Raw genomic sequence first — 23,906 nt, 5'->3', positions numbered from 1 at the left:
CACCCTTTTTGGAAGTCTTTTTTTCCCTGTCTTTGTTTGCAATGTTTTTCCTTAAATGTTCAGTATGTTTGTTAAAGGTAGTGGGGTACTGCATTCTTAGGTTATTTTATGTTTTAAAATTTAAATGAAGGTTGTCTCACAAAATATAAATGGGCTGTGTAAACCAGATAAGGTTAAACGAGATAAGGTTCTAGCTAAATTCAAGAAAGAAAAGGCACAGATCGTAGTCTTACAGGAAACACATCTTTCACAACATGAGCACGAAAAATTAGTGAAGTTTAGCTTTCGAAATACTTTCTATAGCTCTTTTAAAAAAGGTCATAGGAGAGGTGTGGCAATCCTTATCCCAAACTCAATTTGTTTTGTAGGAAGAAAGATATATTATTGTCAGGGATAAAACTGATAACAAATTGGTTACTATGGTGAATGTGTATGCTCCTCCTGATAGTGGCAAGAACTTCTTTAAAACCTTATTTGATATAGTGGCTCATGAATCGGAAGGGGTTTTAATTTTTGGAGGAGACTTTAATGTAGTAATAGACCAAAATTTGGATACCACTAGCCACAGCAACAGCAAAAGAGTTATTTCAAAGTTTATTAAGAATTAATTACAGGAATTGGGTTTAATGGAAATGTGGAGGGATCTTAATCCTTTAGAGAGAGATTACACTCATTATTCAATACCACACAATGTATATTCACAAATGGATTATTTCTTGATGAATGTAAGAGACAGACATAGAGTGAAAGAATGTAAAATCGGTGTAGCTGACCTTTCAGATCATAATGCAATACATTTGAAAATAGACATGACAACCGAAAAAGGAACACATTGTGGAGGCTTAACCTAGGAATATTAAATAATAAAGAAACTGTTAGACAATTAAAAATGGATATAAAGTCATATACTGTATGGAAGATAATGATACAGGGGACATTGACCCCACTATTTAATGGGATGCTGCTAAGGCAGTAACACGGAGGAAGTTAATCTCTTTGACCATTTCCCTTAAAAAAGCTAAATTGGTAACATATGACAGTTTAGTCAAAGATTTGAGATTTAGAACAACAACATGAGAAAAGAAGTGATCCTGAAATATTTAGACAAGTGAAAGAAATAAGGGGGAAAATAGATAGTATTTTAAAAAGTGAACTGGAGAAAAAGTTGAGATATGTTAAGCAGACATTTTAGTCCAGCCCTAAAGCCACAAAGATGTTAGCAAGACGTTTGAAGAAACAACAGGCTTTAAATACAGTCCACAAGATCCTAGACCCAAAGACGAAACAACTAGTATATGAACCAGACATTTTTTTATCTGTTTTTGAGAGCTATTATAAATCTTTGTATACTCAATCCCCAGCAGCTGATATAGAAACAATAAGACATTTTCTTAATATCTTAGATCTTCTGGCAATTTGCACATCATAGAATTAAATTCTTACTTCACCTATCACTATGGAAGAGTTGGAGAGCGCAGTTAGCAGATTAAAAAATAACAAATCCCCAGGTAGTGACGGCTTCCCATCTGAATGGTACAAGAAGTTTAGAGATTAATTAAATCCTCTATTGTTTTGGTTTTTTTTTTGTTTTGTTTTGTTTTGTTTTTAATCCCCTTTTCTCCCAATTTGGAATGCCCAATTCCCACTACTTAGTATGTCCTCGAGGTGGCGCGGTGTAGAGCCGAGGAGGGCGGGGCCGGGCTGGAATGAGACACACCCGGTCCCCAATCAGCCTGATGGGGTGCGCGAGGGATAAAGGCGGCCGGGGACGACAGTTCGAGAGAGAGAGAATTGCAGGCAGCTGTACTGTGTGTTTTTAGTTGTGTGTTTTTGGTTGTGTTTTTTGTTTAATAAATTGTTATTTAAGTTGTCAAGCCGGTTCTCGCCTCCTCCTTTCCACTGAACCCCCTTACACGCGGTTACTCACCTCAATCCGGGTGGCGGAGGACAAGTGTCAGTTGCCTACACTTCTGAGACAGTCAATCCATGCATTTTATCACGTGGCTCACTGTGCATGACACCGCAGAGACTCACAGCATGGGAGGCTCATGCTACTCTCCGCGATCCATGCGCCCCATTGAGCGCTGGAGCCACTAATCGCGACCACGAGGAGGTTACCCCATGTGACTCTACCCTCCCTAGTAAACAGGCCAATTTGGTTGCTTAGGAGACCTGGCTGGAGTCATTCAGCACGCCCTGGATTCAAACTCACGACTCCAGGGTGGTAGTCAGAGTCAATACTCGCTGAGCTACCCAGGCCCCCTAAATCCTCTATTGTTAAGATCTTTTAATTGGACTCTTGAAGAGGGTAAAATCCTTCCATCATGGAAGGAGGCCATCATAACTATAATTTTTAAAGAAGGTAAAAATAAAGAATGCTGTGGCTCATATAGGCCAATTTCAGCTCTTAATGTAGATTACAAGTTATTCACCTCAATTATGTGCAAAAGATTTGAAATTTTTTACCTGACTTAATTGACGAGGATCAGACAGGCTTTATTAAAAACTGCCAGACCCAGGATAACATTAGAAAAACATTACATATTATTGAAAATATTCAAGAAAAACATACATTTGTGGCACTTTTGAGCCTTGACGTAGAAAAAGCATTTGATAGTGTTAATTGGAATGAAGTGTTTGAAAGATTTGGTTTCATTAAAAAATCAATTAAGTGTATTAAAACAATCTATCAGGAGCCTACTGCTAGAATCAAGGTGAATGGCCATTTACCGGCCACATGTAGTCTTTGCAGGGGAACGCGGCAGGGCTGTTGTTTGAGCCCTACTCTTTTTGCTCTCTATATTGAGCCTTTAGCTCAGGCGATTTGTCAAAATAAGGACTTGAGGGGGATAAGGATTAGAGATGAGGAACATATCATTGGATATGATATGTTTGCAGTTGATATTATAGTCTATCTTAAAGAACCAGATAACACTCTTTCAAATCTTTTGAACCTAGTAATGGAATTTTCTGCATAGAAATTAAATGTTTCAAAATCTCAGGTCCTCTCTTTAAAGAGGCACTATTATGATTTTGGGGATTTTACCTTTCCTTTAGTGCGTAATATAGCTGTTTGTGCATGTAAAAGGTCTGCAAAGTTACAAAGCACAAAGTCCATGCGAAAGGGAGTTATTCTCTCCCACAGACAACACTGCTTAAGAACTACAAGAAACAGCTGGATTGTAGTCTGGCTATTTCTTCCGTAAAGTATCTCCATCACTATGTAACACATTTGCATAATGGCCTGAGGGCTACAAATGTAGTTATAGCCGTGGCCAGGATGAGTTGGGTTAGTGTTGTCACCATGTCGAGAAGACACTGTTTTCTTCACTGCGAAAGCAAAACCTCTTTGTTTGAAAGATGAATTGAAGAATCAGTGGTTAAAAATTATTTTTTAGCAGTACAACCACAACCAATGCTGAATTTTTACTCCTGAAAGATGGTGCAGTTCCCACTTTGTTGGGACAATCTGGTGCTTCAGGATCACAACCTGTAAGTATGTTTGATTATTTGTGGATTTAACTGCTACCGAGAGTTCAGAAGCGGAGTTTTGTGTTACCCAGTGCACAGCTGTAGGCCTCTGCTAACCTGCTAGCTAATGTTATTGTGTTGAAATAGTTTTGCTAATCAGCTGCGGGCCTACTTTTACCTACAATTGTGTAGAATTATGCAGATTGTTTTTCATTCTTACTATCATGAATAGTGATCAAGTGTGGAGATGGATTTATTTTTACAAACGGTAATTTTACGTATGCAATCCAAGGTAGTGCTCGACTAACTTGCTATGTAATGTTATTGTTTTGGTAAGGGTTTACTATTCCCCTGTGGGCCGGCTGTTACCTAAAACTGTAACAAAATGGTCGATCTCAAGAGTGTTATATAATTTTATAATTACAAGCTGTAATGTTACTGACGCTGTCCATGGTAGTACACGGCTAACTTGCTCATTAACTCTCTAATACCGCCGGTAATGTCCAACCGGGAGTAAGCCTCTGTTCTCCGTTCATATCTCTGGCGACAAAAGTTCAGCTACACCCATTCCAGCAGAAGATGACTAACTTAGATGCACTATGTGTCTTTTACTTGAAGCTTTGTTAGGTTTACAATAATCAACAGTGTACTTGTAAGAAAGCTACAAAATTCAAACTTACCACTGTGAAACGTCCTGCTCAAGTCGTGCTTGTGAAGGTGGTTCGGGTCGATCAGCTTGTTCTTCCAAACTTTCATTATTTCTTTCATTATCGGACTCAAACTGGTACAAAAGCCGACAAAACTGTTACCATAGTTACAATAGTGTTTACAGCTACTCAGGAAGCCTGAAACTCAGTTATGGTAGGGGTGTTACATTTCCGACACACGCTCTACGCGGTTGACCAATCACAACAGACAAGGCCAGCTGACCAATCAGAGCAGACTGGGCTTTTCGGAAAGAGGGGCTTTAAAGAGACAGAAGGTTAATCAGAGCGTTTGAGCCAGAGGATGAAAATAGGTTTAGCAGAAATGTACAGTATGAGAAAAATTATGTTTTTTTTTTTGTTTGTTTTTTTTACATTAAAGCATATAAACTTTCATATAAATCTTCAAAATGACATTGAGAAATGGTCAACTCTACCTTTAGAATTTAGTTCAAGAATAGAAGTAGTAAAAATGAACATTGTCCCGAGGCTGTTGTATCTTTTTCAGTCTATACCGGTCATGATTACCCAGAATCAATTAAGGATCTGGGACAAGCATATTTCAAGGTTTATGAGGGAGGAAAAGAAACCACGTGTAAGATATATAACTTTACAGTTGGCAAAAGACAAAGGTGGATTAGCTTTGCCAAATCTAAAAGAAGATTTCTGTGCAGCACAAATTAGATTATGTATGTTGGTGCAGTCCTGATTATGTATCAAAATGGAAAGACATAGAAGTTGACAAGCAGGATTTTCCCATACAGACCCTTTTAGGTGATAAAGAACAGGCACTGGCTTTAAAAAGACAGTTTGATTTGGTTACAGCTACCACACTTGAAATATGGTTTAATGTGGTTGAAAAGTACAACCTGGAAAACCAGATTAAATTACTGAGATGGGTTGCATTTGATCATAAATTTAAACCAGGGACATTTGATTTGAGATTTCGTCAGTGGGCAAATAAAGGTCTCACTGCATAGAAAGGAAAAGTTTTGCAGATTTAAAAGAAATTACAATTTGGAAAATAAGGACTTCTATCGCTATTTACAGTTACGGGACTATCTTGAGAGGGAAATAAAAAACTTTAGAATAAAAAACTTTTATATCAAGCTTTAGATATAAAAAAGTGATTGAGCTAATAATAGATATGTAAACCTAGAATAATTTCTTCACTCTACCACGCTCTGATGGAGAGTAGATACAACACATCACTTTATATAAAACAGAAATGGGAGAAAGAGTTAGAAAAAGAAATTCCATACAATGTGTGGTATGCAGTGTGCAAAACGCAGCACACATCTACTTCCTCTCAAAGATGGAAGGAGTTTCGGTGGCAAAATCTTGTACGCTTTTTATTATACCCAAAATAAAAAGTAAGCAATTATCTTTGCGACAGCTATGCTGGAAGATGTGTGGGCAAGTAGGTGTTGAGCATTTTCATATATTCTGGAGCTGACTGAAAGTAGCAATTTTCTGGCATACTGTTTTATTAGATTTGAATAGGATTTTGGGTTACAAGATTCCAAGGGATTTTACAATACTGTACCTTGGAAATATTTCAAACAATGTGCTGAAGGAGGATGTGTACCTTGTTAAGATATTACTTATTGCGTGTAAAAAAAAGCCATTAAAAGAAATTGGTACAAACTAGAACCCCCTCTACATAGTCAGTGGATAGAAGTTGTCAAATAAATCTACTTTTTTTTTATTAAAAAAAGAAAGAAAAAGAAATGAGTATAATGAAAAGCACTATACATATGAACATGACTTAACTACATAAATAATGAACATGTTCATTTAAAAAAGCATTCGTGCATAAAAGACATGTTTTAGGAAAGATGGTTTCACCTAAATGTTCTTGAATGTACTCAAACCTGCTTAGGACACAGTTTTTCCATCGCAGTTGCTGGTGTGCATATAAGATTGTAAGGTGTGTAAATATATCAAATATTTCGTAATGTTGTTCAGGAATTCTGTAGCAGATAACTTGCCAAATGTATGCCAAATGAAAAACACACAGAACAAGAAATGTTTAATTTCACAATCTATAGCTGTGGTAATATACTGTTTTGTGTAACAGATGATTTAAAAGTCATTAAATGTTGTATTTACAAAGTTATATTGACATACATCATAAAATGATTTTGTAGGAGTTCTACTCAGGCAGTGAATATAGTACCCATTTAAAGTTCCATGAGCCAATGGAATCTCCAGGAATCGCTATGATGTCAGATGTGGACACAATTTTACGGGTGGACCCATTTCATCATGACACCGGCTCTGTTCATTTCAGCAGCTACAATTCAGTGCACCAGTGATGTTATCATGGTAGTACATTTTTAGCTGCACTTTTAAATAAACATGCAGTAAACTAGCAGTTATTTTTTTTCTGACATACATAGAATTAGTAATTTAAAGGGTTAGTTCACCCAAAAAAGAAAATTCTTTCATCATTTACTCACCCTCATGCCATCCCAGATGTGTATGACTTTCTTTCATCTGCTGAACACAAACAAAGATTTTTAGAAGAATTTCTCAGCTCTGTTGGTCCATACAATGTAAGTGAATGGGTACCAACAAATTGAAGATCCAAAATCCACATAAGGGCAACATAAAAGTTCTCCAGATGACTCTGGTGGTTAAATCCATTTCTTCAGAAGCGATATGATAGGTGTGGGTGAGAAACAGATCAATATTTAAGTCTTTTTTTTTTTAACTACAAATTCTCCTCCCTGCTCAGTCAATCTCCACTTGACTTTGATTTTCCCATTCTTCTTCTGTTTTTGGTGATTCACATTCTTCTTGCATATCGCCCCCTACTGGGTAGAGAGGAGAATTTATGATTTTAAAAAAATGACTTAAATATTGATCTATTTCTCACCCACACCTATCATATCATGTCTGAACACATGGATTTAACCACTGGAGTCGGATGTATTACTTTTATGCTCCCTTTATGTGGATTTTGTAGCTTCAAAATTTTGGCACCCATTCACTTGCATTGTATGGACTTACAGAGCTGAAATATTCTTCTAAAATCTTAATTTCTGTTCTGCAGAAGAAAGAAAGTCATACTCTTCTGGGATGCCAGGAGAGTGAGTAAATCATGAGAGAATTGTAATTTCTGGGTGAACTATCCCTTTAACTAGTAAACTATGTTCACATTCAAATTTAAAAGCTCACCATTCACACACACTGTGGACTAATTGCAAATAATTAATCTCAATTTTCAGAAAACCCCCCAAATGAAAAAAAAAAGATTCCAATTATTCATAAATAATATTGTATGTGTTTATAGTCTTATGATAAACAAAGTTTTTGTTTTTTTGGTCTCAAATTTCTAAGCATGTAATTCTGGTTCTGTTCACTCTATCTCACTTTGAAAATTCTTATTTCATTCCACTAGATGGCAGCAAGCACTAGAAAAAGAATTTTTTTCTCTATCACATTCCATCACAGTATACAGATCTGAAATGTATGTGGCGCTCTATTGCATTTTAGCCCTCACAGATGTGCTCGTCCAAAGACATTCAGTCTAATTTTCAGTTTATGCACCACCCTCAACGTTTCATTGAATATCTTATTGGCCTATGAGTGGACTAGAAGCTCAATCTAGGTGTCTTTAGAAAGCTGAAATCCTCAGCTTTGCGATGATATAGAAAAATCAATTTGTCATCAATACTCAAAAACAAATTTTTATGATGATTTGTTTAGCATGCTTTTCCTGCTGGATGGCATATTTTGTTTTGGACATCTAAATTATAACATTGAATTATTTAGACAAGCAAGCTCACAATTCAAAAATGGCTAATTTTTTATACAGCTGCCTAAGGTAAAAGCAGATATAAAGCTTTTTAGCTGTTTGGGGCTTACAGCAGCAATGATCAGTGGATAAAAGAGAATGAGTATGTATTTGATGACATACCTGTATTTCATTTTATGATTCTTTTGAAAATCATTTGAACTGTGCAACTGGGCATCAAAATAAACTATACTGTCACATTCCTGAGAATGCGATGTTTCATTTGATATATGAAATGTCCATGTAAGTGCCATGTGAAAGACTTAATTTTCATATTAATATTTTTACCCCATTACCTCTTGGGGGGACGCAAATGTTTTCAGGCCTTATTTTGTTATTTTGTGTAACATAAATGCAAAGGTGATGTTATACTTAGAAAATTTCAGATTCTAAGCTTTCACTCAAAGCTCTGTGCACTTTGCTAGTTTTAATACCTGACGTATGTATACGGGGACTTTAGCATTTTAAGTGTAAACTTTTTTCACGATATGGCACCCCCCTGTGGACCCACCGGCGGGTCCATTGAGTTTACTGATAACCGTGTTTGAACATTCTAGAGCAGTAAACATGGATTCACTGTAGGTAACTGATTTGATTCCAGTAATGGGTTTGTTCTCTCTTTCTCTCTCTATATATATCTCTGAAGGTGTCCCAGAACTTGGCCAGTTCCACGCCATGAGTGTGATGGAATGGACAAATGTGACAATGACAACTGGAGAACAAGTTCAGCTGATCAGGATACGAAACCCCTGGGGGAGGAAGAGCTGGAGCGGAGCGTGGAAGGAGAGGTATAGGGTGGAAGAATCACAGATTGGTCAACTACTGATGTATTTTCTAGTGTTCTTTGTGTGCTAAATGCCTTGTATTCCAACATGTCTGTATCATAAAAAGGAACAGGTTCAGCAAACAATGAAAATCCTGTAATAATTTAGTCAACCTCATGTTGATCCGGTGAAGATCCACTATTAAGTGCCTCACGCCAGAGTCCAATATCTCTGAGGCATATTTTATTGGATTGTGCTGGTTTTATTTCTTTTAGGAAATTGCTTTATTCAGCTGAAAAGAGATTTTTGCCAGCAGCCATTTCACCCTGCAGCTTTCCCTTGGTGATCCACTGAAGCAAAGCAGGGTTGAACCTGGTCAGTACCTAAATGAGAGACCTCCTGGGGAAAAACTAAGGTTGCTGCATGAAGAAGTGTTAGTGAGGCTAGCAGGGAGTGCTCACCCTGTGGTCTGTGTGGGTCCTAGTGGCCCAGTATAGTGACAGGGACACTATACTGTAAAAAGGCACCATCTTTCGAATGAGACTTTAAACTGAAGTCCTGACACTCTGTGGTCATTAAAAATCCCAGGGCACTTCTCGAATAGAGTAGGGGTGTAACCCTAGTGTCCGGGCAGTGGTAGCTCAGCGGTTAAGGCTCTGGGTTACTGATCAGAAGGTTGGGGGTTCAAGCCCCAGCACCGTCAAGATGCCACTGTTGGTCCCTTGAGCAAGGCCCTTGACCCTATCTGCTCCAGGGGTGCCGTATCATGGCTGACCCTGCACTCTGACCCCAGCCTAGCTGGGATATGTGAAAAAGAAGAATTTCACTGTATATGTGCAAATGTATAATGTGTGATGAATAATGAAAATTATTATAATTAATTATTATTATAATTATAAATTACCCCCATTTGCCCTTATCAATCATGGCCTCCTAATAATCCCCCTCTATTAATTGTCTCTATCACTCTACTCTCTCCTCTCCAACAACAGCTGGTGTGTGGTGAGCGTACTGGTGCACTATGGCTGTCGTCGCATCATCCAGGTGGATGCTGCATACTGGTGGTGGTCGAGGAGAGTCCCCTATTCACTATATAAAGCGCTTTGAGTGTGATGTGTGAATGGCGAGCTCTGTGCACTTTGCTAGTTTTAATACCTTTTATGACATAAACTGGTGAGATTTGATACACTCCGTTCCATAACTGTTCTAGGAGGACAATATGTCAGAGAATTCAAAATCCTCTGGCTCTGGAGACATTAAAAGGCACTTACGTGCTCAAGCTGACACCCCTGGACATGCTGAACATGTCGGCAATGCTGACAAAGGTCGTTGCTGACTTGGAGGATCTTGCTGTAATACGTTGATCGATCACTGCCATGGAGCGAAATTTACTGATGTGGTCACAAGAGTGGGGGATGTCGAGAAACGGATCAATTACCTGGAGTCATCGGAGAGGGAATTACCTGCTAACCCGCTAGTGACTAAGGTGGATTTGGAGTGTGTCTGGGAGAAGTTGGAGGACATGGAAAACCTTAGCCGGCAGAATAACGTCCTTATCGTGGGAATCCCTGAGGGAGCAGAGGGACAGAATATGGTGGAATTCCTGGACGGGCTCTTTCTGAGTCTGCTTGACATAACAGGCCATAAGCTGGAAATCGAGCGAGCTCACAGGGTTCCGGCTCGGCGATCCGCTGAGGGAGACAGGCCCCGATAAATTCTGACCAAATTTCTGAGATCACCCGATAAAGATCTTGTGTTACGCGAGGCGAGGAGTAAAGGAAGACTTTCTTCGAAGAACCACAGCATTTTCTAGTTCCCACACTTTGCAAACTCAACAAGAGAGAAACGCGATCGATTCAAGGAATGCAAGAAACTTTTACATCAATTGAAGTTCGCTTTTGCACTGATATTCTCAGCCAAATTGAGAATAGATGCTAAGGATGGCTGTAAAACATTCACATGCCCACAGCAAGCGATGTCCTTCATAAAGTCAATGGAGTGAGTAAGTCATATTGTGGTACTCATGTTGGAGCCGAATGGACCGGCTCACTGAACATTCGCTTGACTGTTTGAAGATTCTGCGTGCTCTTTTTGTGCTGGTTATGCCTAGCGGCTGGAGTCTATTTTGTAGAGCAACACACCTTCGGGACAGTTTTGTGGATGAATCTACACACTCTTTGTGCTTATTCCACCTATCGGCTTGAGTTTATTTTGTGGAGTATTTCTGACAAATTCATTGGAGTGAGTAAGCTATTTGCTTACTCTCGTGTTGCAGCTGAGTGGGCCGGCTCACTGAACATCCACTTGACAGTTTGAGGAACCTGCAAGTTTTTTTTTTTTTTTTGTGTTGGCGCCGCCTTTCGGCTGGAGTTTATTTTGTGGAGTATTTCTTGCAAAGTCATGGAAGTAAGTAATTTGCTTGTACTCATGTTGCAGCCAAACAGGCCTGCTCACTAAACATCCGCTTGACAGTTTGAGGAACCTACACGTTTTTTGTGAGTTGGAATATTTCTTGCAAAGTCATTGGAGTGATTAAGCAATTTGCTTGCACTCATGTTGGATTGGATTGGCTCACTGAACGTTCGTTTGACTGTCTGAAGAATGTGCACGCTCTTTTTGTGCTGGTTCCGCCTAGCAGCTGGAGTTTATTTTGTAGAAAAACACACCTTCAGGACAGTTTTATGGATGAATCTACATGCTCTTTGTATTTATAATGCCTGTTGGCTGGAGTTTGTTTTATAGATTATCTTTTGCTGTGTAATTCTGTCTCACAAAATGTGTATAGAAACACCATATTTTAGCAATCCGACGGCAAGGTTGTCTTGGGGGCTCTCGTAGGCATACATGGGCTGTTTGAGTTTGGAGGGATAGACCCCAGTTGGCGCTGTCCTGCGCGGGGTTAATGCGCACGTTTTTTTAAGGAATGTTCAGGGTTTGATTGTTGCACTAATGTTGGAATGTGGTCTTAGTAATCTTGTCTTTGACACACAATCTATTTTTTCTTATATGTCAAAATGTCAAATGTTAATATGAATGGATTGTCTCTCTCCACGTGGAATGTGAATGGGTTGGGGCACCCCATAAAAAGAAGGAAGGTTTTTTCGCTTCTTAAGCGTAAGAAATATGATATAGTGATTCTTCAAGAAATGCACCTTTCTCCGCAGGAAGCTGAACATTTTGGAAAGATATGGGGTGGGCATTTTTTTGTATAGTGCTGGCTTGAGTAAGAGCAGGGGAGTCATTACACTAAGTAAACATCTACAATTCAAATGTCTCAAACAGATTAAAGATAAATTAGGAAGAGTCATTATTGTTTTAGCTGAAATTCAGGGACAAAGTCTTATTTTGGCTAATATTTATGCACCTAATGTCGATGATCAGGGCTTTTTTAGATCTTGAAGGGATGTTGCAAGCCACTTTTTAGATCTTGAAGGGATGTTGCAAGCCACTGGCACCCCTCATGATGTAATATTCACAGTTTTAAAATTTACACTATGAGTAAAGTACATATTTAACACCAAGGAAGAGAACACTTTGAGAGTTAAACATACACTGCTGTCAAATATACAAATAGACTTTTACAGTGTTAAAATGTACTCTCTGAATGATGTACATATTTAACACTTTCAAAAGTGTGATTTTAACTCCAAAATGGAGAGTCTATACATTTTTGGAGTGTTAATATTAACTCAAATTGAGTTAAATGTACACTTGTTTTTTTGCTGTGTGTGATAACTTGGCAGTGTGATACTGCAGATGTTGTTGACTTTTGTATGACAAATTGCTTGTTATGTTCCTCATTTGTAAGTCACTTTGGATAAAAGTGTGCTAAATGACTAAATGTAAATGTAAGATATGTCATCTAATTATTTAAAAGAAAAAAAATGGTTGGTATTTTGTTTTTCTTCACATTAATCTGTTGTTATATCTGATAGAATATTAAAAAGGACATATTCAAACCATTTTCAAATGCATTTTAATATATGAAGACATGGTGTACAAGAATCCCATCCTGAGAAATGAAATAATTTTTAAATCCATTAAAATGAAGATGTCACAGAGTGATCTGTGAACAAAGTGTGTGTTACACCATATTACAGCAAATAGCTGCTGAGTAGAACTTTAAATGCACATCTGTAAAACATAAACATTAGTTTGTTTTTAAACAGTATTAATAGTAGGCAACTATAGTTTTGAACTGATAGTAGTAACTAAGATTGGAAACAGGAAATTGTTATTTGTGATATGTTTGCACCCTCCCATGGCTCAGTTTGTGCTAACATGTTGTCATAGGTTTCGTCCAGCAGGAAACGTATCTGAACTTCTGGTGCAATATCCAAACTGGACTTGTACTGATAAATATCATAATCCATAATGTTATCATTTCCCATCTTTTCCATCTTCACAACATATATATATGTATAGTACTGGTCATTGGCTTCTTGTGAATTTTTGTAAAACCCCACCCATGAGTAAGAGAAAACATTTTTCCAATCACTGAAGGTCTTCTTAATGTAGAGCCGAGCACAAGCTTTACCATCATTAGCGTAAAGCTGCAGACTAGCATCAGATCCCAGTATTCTAATCGGGATAATTCCATTGGCTTCATCAAACTCTGGCCCATGAAACGATTCTGGATTTGACAGGTGTGGTAATAGTTCAGGTGGAAGACCAGGATGCAGATCATCATTAATTGTTTGCAATGTGATTGGGTATTTAGTATCTTTCCAGGGCTGTGTTCGGGCTAAAACATTTCTATCATCATACTTTTTTTCCAGCAGAAAGCGGATCTGAACTCCAGGTGCAATGTCCAAACTTGACTGGTATTTATAAACATAATATTCCCCTGTGCTATATTTTTCTACCTTTTCCATTTTCACAACATATATAGATGTATAGTACTGGTCATTGGCTTCTTGTGAATTTTTGTAAAACCCCACCCATGAGTAAGAGAAAACATTTTTCCAATCACTGAAGGTCTTCTTAATGTAAAGCTGAGCGCATGCTTTACCATTTTCAGTGTAGAGCTGCAGACTTGCTCTATAAGGCTTTATTTTAGTGGGCATTCCTCTGTTGCCATTTGTGACCAATGGAACAAGCTTGTACAATAGAAGTTGGGGCTGAAGACCAAAATTAAGATAAACTGAAGTATCAACACTCCCAGAGGAACTCTTAACCCCAAACTTGGGGCATTCATGATATTTATGTGCATTGCTGAAGTCAGTGTTCTTGCAAACAGCCACGTATATGAAAACATATTCTTTCATTACATTAGCAGGAATGTGTTCCCATGTGAGTTTTGCTAAACCAGTCGCTGATGTTTTAATCTCTAATTTAATTTCTGCAGTTATATGACATTGAGTTAAGGGCTCTCTTAATTCTTTTGCACTAGAGGTGGCTAAACAGTGATATCTCACTGCAAAGCTTCTGTAAGAGTATTTGATGTCATATTCTGTTGATGTCAGAAATGCAGCAAGGCCTGGCTCTTTAAAAATGATCTTTGCTGTTTGTAAGGTTTTTTGAACATCATTAATGTCTTTTCTATTACTAGTCAAGGTGCTAAACAGATAATCATTGTAATGGTGTGAAGTGCAGTTACAAGGACATTGGATTTGATGTATAAGTGCAGGATTGATCTCAAAAGTGAGGTGAGGATCCAGTTCGTCCAGTTGGTAAATAAGTGACGTGATAAAGACACTGTGTAACCTGGTTGGATCTCTTCTGTTCACACAGACTATGAGCCTGTCTAGGTTGCTGTCTGGGGAATGTGGTGAGATATAATGATCCTTTCGCACATATGCTGGTAACTCTGTGGCTCTTGGATACCTTAGATTGCCCACAGAGTAATAACCTTTGATTTCAGAGGACAATGTGGGGAGGATGCGTTCTCTGTTTTCAAACCAATGGAATCCGTAGTCGCCTCGGCTTGGTTCGATATCCATCTGTGAGATGTAGTTTTCATCAATATCAATAACATGTTGGGCAAACCAGAACAGCAGTTTGAGTCCATGGTTTGGCTCACGCTTGCTGTAGTGAGTGTTTCTCAGGTCATCAATATTGTTCAGGCGTTGCACAGAGGAGACACTGCCAACGAAGAGACAGAGAAGCAAGACGCAGGTTCTAATGGTGTTCATAATAAAATCTGTAAATTAAACACATAAATATTAGCTTTGGATCACAAAATGGTAATCAGACATTGTCAAAATAAGTTTCACTTTTAATATTTAAAATGAATGTTACATATTTAAAACTTTCATTGCTTTTTTAGCTGCTACCAACTTCAACAGTAATATACATTACAATTTTCTGATATATTTTATATATATATATATATACAGGTGCATCTCAATAAATTAGAATGTCGTGGAAAAGTTCATTTATTTCAGTAATTCAACTCAAATTGTGAAACTCGTGTATTAAATAAATTCAATGCACACAGACTGAAGTAGTTTAAGTCTTTGGTTCTTTTAATTGTGATGATTTTGGCTCACATTTAACAAAAACCCACTAATTCACTATCTCAACAAATTAGAATACATCATAAGACCAATAAAAAAAAAAAACATTTTTAGTGAATTGTTGGCCTTCTGGAAAGTATGTTCATTTACTGTATATGTACTCAATACTTGGTAGGGGCTCTTTTTGCTTTAATTACTGCCTCAATTCGGCATGGCATGGAGGTGATCAGTTTGTGGCACTGCTGAGGTGGTATGGAAGCCCAGGTTTCTTTGACAGTGGCCTTCAGCTCATCTGCATTTTTTGGTCTCTTGTTTCTCATTTTCCTCTTGACAATACCCCATAGATTCTCTATGGGGTTCAGGTCTGGTGAGTTTGCTGGCCAGTCAAGCACACCAACACCATGGTCATTTAACCAACTTTTGGTGCTTTTGGCAGTGTGGGCAGGTGCCAAATCCTGCTGGAAAATGAAATCAGCATCTTTAAAAAGCTGGTCAGCAGAAGGAAGCATGAAGTGCTCCAAAATTTCTTGGTAAACGGGTGCAGTGACTTTGGTTTTCAAAAACCACAATGGACCAACACCAGCAGATGACATTGCACCCCAAATCATCACAGACTGTGGAAACTTAACACTGGACTTCAAGCAACTTGGGCTATGAGCTTCTCCACCCTTCCTCCAGACTCTAGGACCTTGGTTTCCAAATGAAATACAAAACTTGCTCTCATCTGAAAAGAGGACTTTGGACCACTGGGCAACAGTCCAGTTCTTCTTCTCCTTAGCCCAGGTAAGACGCTTCTGACGTTGTCTGTGGTTCAGGAGTGGCTTAACAAGAGGAATACGACAACTGTAGCCAAATTCCTTGACATGTCTGTGTGTGGTGGCTCTTGATGCCTTGACCCCAGCCTCAGTCCATTCCTTGTGAAGTTCACCCAAATTCTTGAATTGATTTTGCTTGACAATCATAAGGCTGCGGTTCTCTCGGTTGGTTGTGCATCTTTTTCTTCAACACTTTTTCCTTCCACTCAACTTTCTGTTAACATGCTTGGATACAGCACTCTGTGAATAGCCAGCTTCTTTGGCAATGAATGTTTGTGGCTTACCCTCCTTGTGAAGTGTGTCAATGATTGTGTTCTGGACAACTGTCAGATCAGCAGTCTTCCCCATGATTGTGTAGCCTAGTGAACCAAACTGAGAGACCATTTTGAAGGCTCAGGAAACCTTTGCAGGTATTTTGAGTTGATTAGCTGATTGGCATGTCACCATATTCTAATTTTTTGAGATGGTGAATTGGTGGGTTTTTGTTAAATGTGAGCCAAAATCATCACAATTAAAAGAACCAAAGACTTAAACTACTTCAGTCTGTGTGCATTGAATTTATTTAATACACGAGTTTCACAATTTGAGTTGAATTACTGAAATAAATGAACTTTTCCACGACATTCTAATTTATTGAGATGCACCTGTATATATTTAAATTAACTAAATTTTAATGAACATGTTTATTGATGTTATGTTTTATATTATTTTAGGATACAATTGAAGTCTTACCACAGATCACAGGTCTTCAATTTCTCCTCTGTCCTTATCGCACAAATGTTTGAGTGAACAAAACCTGCAGAGTCACAGGACAATGTCCAAACTTGCCAGAGAGCTGTTGTTAGCATGTTTATATTGCAACACAACTTCTTCTTTCTAGGAATACAATGAAGAAATTATTGATTACTTGATATTGAAACCTGAAACTTCAAGACATAATAATAAATCTAGTAATCTAACTTTAACATTTAAGTTAATAGAGTAACTTTTACTTGCATCTGATGTGATGGAACTGAAAATATCATATGAACAATATATAATAGTTTCACACTTTTAAAAAAATATTATTATAATTACATTATATTATCATTACAAAATAATGAATTGAGTGTATTGGACACCTTGTAAAATGGCTAGACTAAAGATACTGATAAATGTTGGGGGAGTAGTTCTTATTAGGGAACGTTTGTACATATGTTCTATGAATGTCCAAATGTAAGAACTTTTTGGTCATGTTAAATGTATGAGCAATGTGCTTGCTGTAAAATGTAATGCAAGTCCAGCTCTCTGTTTATTGGGGATATTACCAGAGATAGTAGATGTGAATAAGTACAAAATTCAATGGTGTAGACTGGCCTTCTTAACAGGTTGTAGAATAATACTTATATAATGGAAATCTGTTAGAAATAATCCTTTTGAAGAATGGTTGAGTGAATTGACAAAAATTGCATTGCATGAAGAATTGATATATAAGATAAATAGTGGTAATAATACCTTCTTAAAGAGATGGGACCCTTTCATATATAAAATTAGTTAAGAAATTCAGCCTGCTGTATTTGATTATCACCACAATGGATGTATGAAAATGAATTTTTATCAGATGGTTATAACTTCCTGCAGATGTATGTTTGATTTTTATTTCTGCTGTGTTTATGTTTGATTGTTTGTTTTTTTTTTATGTCTGTGTTAATTTGCATTTCTGTCTATCATTAAATCATAAATGAATAAATGTATAAATAGCAAAAATAAAATTTCTTATGCAATTTGGTGCACAGCTTTAAATTTTAATGGTATAAAATATAAAATTGAGTAACTTCAAGACGTAATAATAAAGTGAGTACTCTAACTGTAACAGTTCAGTTAATAAAGTAACATATACTGAAAGTATCATGTATATGAACATTATATAATAGTTTCACACTTAGGACTTTCCTTTAAAACATGTTTTAAAGAATGTGGAGAGCTGAGTGCATGTTATATTATCTGTGGACATGACCTTGCACTGGTTACAAAGAGCTGTAGAGGCTTACTTGCACAGACCTTAATAATTGGTGCACAAAACACAATAATGGTAACAATCAATAGATAATTTCTGAGCACAAATGGGTCATTTTGAGTAGAAAATTAACTTCAGACTTACCGCTGCTACTTTTCTGAAAAGCAATTTTGAGAAACCAGTTAGTTTGAGAAACTAGTCTGGAGATGATTTGTAACCAATAAAGTAGGTATTGCTACTCAAGAAAAGCAAAGATACTCTCTCAGAGTCACTTGAATCGAATGCTTTGGTGTTGTTTTTGTACAAAATTAAATAGATAAATAATGCCCCCGTATCCCCATAGAAAATGTCTATGGTCTAAATAGTTTTACTTAAAAGTTTAGAAATGCATGCAATGAAACGGACCACAGAATTTATGAATTATCCTCCAAACTGAAATTTCATTTACATTATGTTTTTTGTAATAGCTGTGTTGGGTAAACAAGTGAACGCAATAAAATTACAGTGCCATAAGGGTTGACTATATAATGAAGGTAGATTTTAACTGAAAGTTTGAATAATGTTCTCAGGACAAGGACATTTTTATTGAATGTTCACACAATAACTATGCCACTGGTTTAATGACATGCTCAACTGTGACAACTTACCCCATATATACTTTGACACCATGCCTTTCTATTTGGGCATGTTATCACAAAAAGTCAGTGTGTTTTCAATTATCTGTCTTTCTTTCCTGGACAATAATGGTGGAAATGTTAAATAGCTTCTTTTTTTCTTTTTTTTTTTTTTTTTTTTTGTAGTGAAGATTTGAAGGCATGTGCCTATACATAAATTAACTTTCAACAATATAGGCCTACCCTGAGAAATATTCACTAGTGTGTAAAATTCATCCTGAGTATTAAGTGTGACAACTTGCTGTGGTCTCCCCTAAAGATCTCACATTTGTAACTGCAATGGCAGAGATAATTATTTTAGTCTTCCTGACATACGTTATTGTAAATAATATGAACAAACAAAATGAAAAAAAAAAAAAAAAAAAATGCATCAAGGATTTATTTTCGTATGTTGGATCTCCACTACAAGCTGCAGTTTTGAGAAGCTCCGGCGGGAGGCGCCCCTGCTGCAGCTCCCTCCGCCCCGGATGACAGCGCTGTCCACGGCGTGCGCGTCCTTCCGGTTGTGTATGTGATGTTTATGTTTCTTTGAATGTACGAAATGTGTTTTCATCGGCCTCAGGGTCATGACACGCGAATGCATAATGGATTCAAATTCATTTTGACGCTTTGCTCTGCCTACGTCTGGTCATGTCATTCAAAACTGCCAGGAATGTTTCTGACGGGTTAGCAAGCCAGCTGAGCTGAAGGTAACTCTGAATGATTTAATAACAATTAATACTCGACTGTTATGTTCGGTAACTTTACATTTCTGTATTTAAAATAGATTTTGAAGAACAGAAATTTCCATTATGTCACAACTTAAGCACGTATTAACTTTTAACTTATTAACTTCGGATTCAGCCGGTCATTCAAGGTAAAATATGTGTCATGTTAATGTTTTCTTCATATAATGATATAATATGTATGTGTTTGGTGTCAAATATTTGCCGTAACAAGCAAAGAGAGTGAAGCAATGATTAATGTTATGCACGACACAACAATCACAGTTTTGTTTAGACAGAAAACGATTAAATGTCAGCCTTTCAAAATCAGAACTTGATGTGATTGCTTTTAATCTTAATACGCACTCACGGTTGTTGGTGTGAGAAGCGTTTCATACTCTAGGGGTGGAGTTGGTCTGGTTGCCATGGAGACGGAGGCTGAGGACCATGGACTGTTTATGGATCCCGATTTCCCTCCTGATGACACCTCCCTCTTCTGTGACTACACCACGCCCCTCTCCAGTCTTCTGGGTGATGTCACATGGCTCCGCCCACAGGTAAAGTAATATACTTTCACTGTGTATCTGTGTATGTGTTCAACTTTTGGTTGAGTTTACTTAGTCTTAAAATATATCTTTGACAAGCTGCAAATCAACTAATATCTCAACTCTTTTTGATACTTGAAAAATTGTTGTTGAACGTTGACTGTATTGAACGGTGATGTATCCATTTGACTCTCAGGAAATCTGTGAGCATCCTCAGCTCTTCCCTGATGACCCAGTGGAGGCCCACCCGAAGCAAGGCATTCTGGGAGACTGCTGGTTGCTTTGTGCCTGCTCCATGTTACTCAAGAACCAGCATCTGTTGAACAAGGTGAACACATTGGTCAAGGTCAGGTTTATTTATATAGCACCTTAAAAGCACCATGAGTGCTAGCCAAGGTGCTGTATAACAGACATAAAATAACACATCCCCCTACAATGAAAACCATTAATGAAAATAAAATGTAAAATAATTTAAATACAAATATAGGAAAAAAGAAAATATCTAATCAACATAATACAAAGCGTCACCAGACAGAAAATAAAAACATAATTGTACTAATGGTGAAAACAAGTTACGAATAAGCCTGAGAAAACAAAATGTGTTTTAAGAGATGATTTAAAAATAGGGGATGATCTAATAAAAAGAGGTAGGGTGTTCCAAAGCTTTGGAGCCCGAACTGAAAAGGCCCTATCACCTTTGGTTCATAATTTGGAACAGTCAATAGCAGCTGAGAGGAGGATCTGAGCATTCTCTGAGAAGAGTAGGGACGAAGAAGATCCGAAATATAAGTAGGAGCAAGTCCATGCAGTGCTTTAAATACAAATACTAAAATCTTAAAATCAACTCTGTATTGAACAGGTAACTAATGAAGTGATGCTAACACAGGCGTGATATGCTCCCTCTTTTTTGTCCCAGTCAAAAAACAGGCTGCGGCATTCCGTACCAGTTGTAGATGCGAGAGTGAGGACTGGTTATTTCCGGCATACAGAGCATTACAGTAGTCCAGCCTGGTTGAGATGAATGCGTGAATGACGGTCTCCAAATCACTAAAAGAAAAATTTTAAGCTTGCGAAGCCCCTTAAGCTGAAAAAAAAACTGGCTCTGACTACAGAAACTATTTGTTTATCAAATTTTAATTCAGGAACAAAAATAACCCCCAAGTTTCTAACACGGTCACAAATATTTTCTTGAAGGGGACCCAGGGAAGGGCTAAAATTTTCTATCTGCTGTGGGGGGCCAAATTAAATGACTTCAGTCTTTTTCTGGTTCAACTGGAGGAAATTATCAGCCATCCAGCCTTTAATGTCCTTTAAACATGCTAACAAGGAGGAGACTGAATCAGTACCTGATTTTAGAGGAAAATAAAGCTGGGTATCATCAGCATAGATATGATAGGGGACCTTATGATACTCGGATATAGAACGGAGAGGGAGCATGTATAAAGAAAATAAGGTTGGACCCAGAATAGAGCCCTGAGGCACCCCACAGGTAATGGGAGCTGCGCTCGATGAAAAGTCACCAATTTCCACCGAAAAACTCCTATTAGCGAAATAAGACAAAAACCACACTAATGCAGCATTACGGATACCGACCTCGAGATTTAACCTATTTAGAAGGATGCGATGATCCACAGTATCAAAGGCTGAACTTAAATAGCAATACCAGGATGGCACAGTTACCAGAGTCTACAGATAGTAAAAGGTCTTTTACTACACTTAGAGCAGAATCAGTACTGTGTTTAGCTCTGAAACGGATCCAGAATATCATTTGAAAGTAGATAAGGAGATAACTGGTTTAATACAACCTTCTCCAAAAATGGCAATTTTGAGATAGGTCTATAGTTGTTGAGATCAGAAGGATCAAGATTAGGTTTTTTGAGTAAAGGCTGGACCATAGCATGCTTAAAGCAGAATGGAACAATACTTTTCTGTAAGGAGCCGTTAATAATAGAGAGCAGAGTAGGCGAAACAGAATCCAGTACGACCTTGAGCAACTTTGTAGGAATTACGTCGAGAGAACAGGTGGTTGATTTCATGCTGGAAATAATGTCCAACAACTTAGAGTGCATTATAGAGTGAAAATAGGAAAGCAGGATGGATTAGTATTTGAATATTGGAAATTCTGGGGTAACTTAGAAGAAATCTGCGATTTAATGCCAGTGATTTTATTTATAAAGAAACTACAAAACTTCTCACATGACTCTAAACTTGGATCTGGACCAGCTGCACTAGTAGGATTTAACACAGAATTGAAAGTAGAAAACAGAATCTTAGGGCAGTGAGAATTTTTTTTTGATGAAATTGGAGAGATAATTTGCCCTTTGCAAAGAAACAGCTTCCTGGAATTGAGACAGAGTATTTTGCAGAAGTATATATGAAATTTGTAATTTATCCTTTTTCCAGTTTCTTTCTGCCCTTCTGCATTCCTTCCTTAACGCTCGAACGTCATTGTTAAACCAAGGCTGTTTTCGGTTTAGTTTTCTTGGTTTTGAGAGGGGCAACTACATTTAAAATCGCTGTACAGGAGGTACTAAAGCACTTTACCAACTCCTCAACATCTAAACACTGTGCTGTCAGCGTACTACTACCAGCTGGAGATGCTGGAGAGGCGTCCATAAAGTGTATGGCAGTGCTGGGGTTAATAGACCGGGAGAGGTAAGTAGAAGGCTGATTAACAAGATATGAACAGGAAATCAAACAGTCAAACATAACCGGCCAGTGGTCGGACAAACCAACATCATTTACAATGATGTTTGTAATGGAAAACCCTGATGATAAAACAAGATCTAATGTATGACCCAATTTGTGTGTAGGACCTGAGATAGATTGAGTGAGATTAAAAGAGTCTAAAAGTTGTACAAAATAGATGACATAGATGTGTATTAAAATCGCCAAGAATCAGCGGGTTATCAGAGCTTGGGACCACATAGGATAAAAAGTCTGAAAACTCCTTTAAAAAGGTCATTGTTTGATTTCGGCGGTCTGTATATCAGAGCACAAAGCAAAGGACTAGTTAGTTCAACTTTACATAATAAAACCTTGAAGCTAGTGTAAACATCAACTGGTAAAAGCCTACATTTAAACAAGTCCTTAATAAAAATACCCGCAACGCTCCCACCCCGGCTGGAAGTTCTAGGGCAGCTGAAGTAGTTACAGTTGGCAGGGGAGAGTTCAGATAGAGGACTTAGCTCATTTGCCGTGAGCCAAGTTTCAGTAATAAATAAAAAGTCCAGGTTGTTTGATGAGAAGAAATCGTGTAGTAAAAAAGTTTTGTTTGATACTGATCTTGCATTTGTCAAAGCCGTTTTTATTTCCACCAGATTGTTTTCTCTCGGTGCAGAGCTGAGCAGGGACGTCTTTGGTTGCGACCGAAGTAAATTCATATTTGCGCCGTACTGAGACATACAACGGTGGACCATATAACAGGAATATGATCCGATATAGCAGTGGTAGTTGACCGTGTAGTGCAAGCTCCTCTGTGAACATATCGTGAGCAACGGAGAATCCTCAGATCAGCGCACCGTGAATAAATGTCTGAAAGCAGGTGCGACACTGACCGATGGTTCAGCCGCAAAAGTTCTGGGAATGTTAAAGTAATTGCCATACTACAAGAGGCAGGTGAGGAGAAAACATAGGAGGAGTATCGTTCACTATTCCAAGCGACGATAGTTACCAGAATGGTCAAAAGAGGCCAGCAGACGGAGTACAAAGTCATTGTCGAAATCCCGTGGAGATATTCACTCACCAGAGAACCAGGTCCAAAGGAATTTTTAGAGGCGGAAACTTGGATGAAGTGGATGCGATGCTAAAGAATCCTGATGAAAGACTTGCAGTAGTAATCCATCAAAATGGCCCAAGTTGTAGTGGCATGACAGCAGCAACGAAACAAAAATCCCAGGTTGGCTATAACACCGATTGCAATCTGCTTGTTTGTTTATATAGTACAGTTCAAGATGAGATTATTTCGGCCAGG

General features: G+C 37.8%; 2 protein-coding genes across 9 annotated transcripts in view; one reads left to right on the top strand and one right to left on the bottom strand.

Annotated features, from left to right (window-relative positions):
- Positions 1 to 23,906, top strand: part of LOC127440270 (calpain-10-like) — a 59,583-nt gene that overhangs the window by 8,481 nt on the left and 27,196 nt on the right. The window contains exons 1-3 of one of the 8 annotated variants that reach the window (XM_051696745.1): positions 19,149 to 19,373; positions 19,777 to 19,945; positions 20,130 to 20,261. The exons of 5 other annotated variants lie outside the window; for them this stretch is intronic. In XM_051696745.1, the coding sequence (XP_051552705.1) occupies positions 19,814 to 19,945; positions 20,130 to 20,261 (264 nt within the window). In that variant the 5' untranslated portion in view covers positions 19,149 to 19,373; positions 19,777 to 19,813. Of the gene's footprint in view, positions 1 to 8,623; positions 8,766 to 19,148; positions 19,374 to 19,776; positions 19,946 to 20,129; positions 20,262 to 23,688; positions 23,832 to 23,906 lie in introns of those variants that run through there. 2 more of the 8 variants (XM_051696749.1, XM_051696751.1) reach the window with 2 other exon arrangements.
- On the bottom strand, positions 12,701 to 16,901 carry LOC127440271 (uncharacterized). The gene is made up of 2 exons (XM_051696753.1): positions 16,747 to 16,901; positions 12,701 to 14,883 (listed from the first exon to the last, which is right to left on the bottom strand). Exon 2 carries the CDS (start codon positions 14,873 to 14,875, stop codon positions 12,953 to 12,955), a length of 1,923 nt encoding a protein of 640 aa, XP_051552713.1. The 5' UTR covers positions 14,876 to 14,883; positions 16,747 to 16,901; the 3' UTR covers positions 12,701 to 12,952.

The sequence above is a fragment of the Myxocyprinus asiaticus genome, chromosome 5, assembly GCF_019703515.2.
Source record: "Myxocyprinus asiaticus isolate MX2 ecotype Aquarium Trade chromosome 5, UBuf_Myxa_2, whole genome shotgun sequence".
NCBI lineage: Eukaryota > Metazoa > Chordata > Actinopteri > Cypriniformes > Catostomidae > Myxocyprinus > Myxocyprinus asiaticus.
The sequence above is the reverse complement of the archived record's forward strand: the minus strand, read 5'-3'. Positions and strand labels throughout refer to the sequence as shown.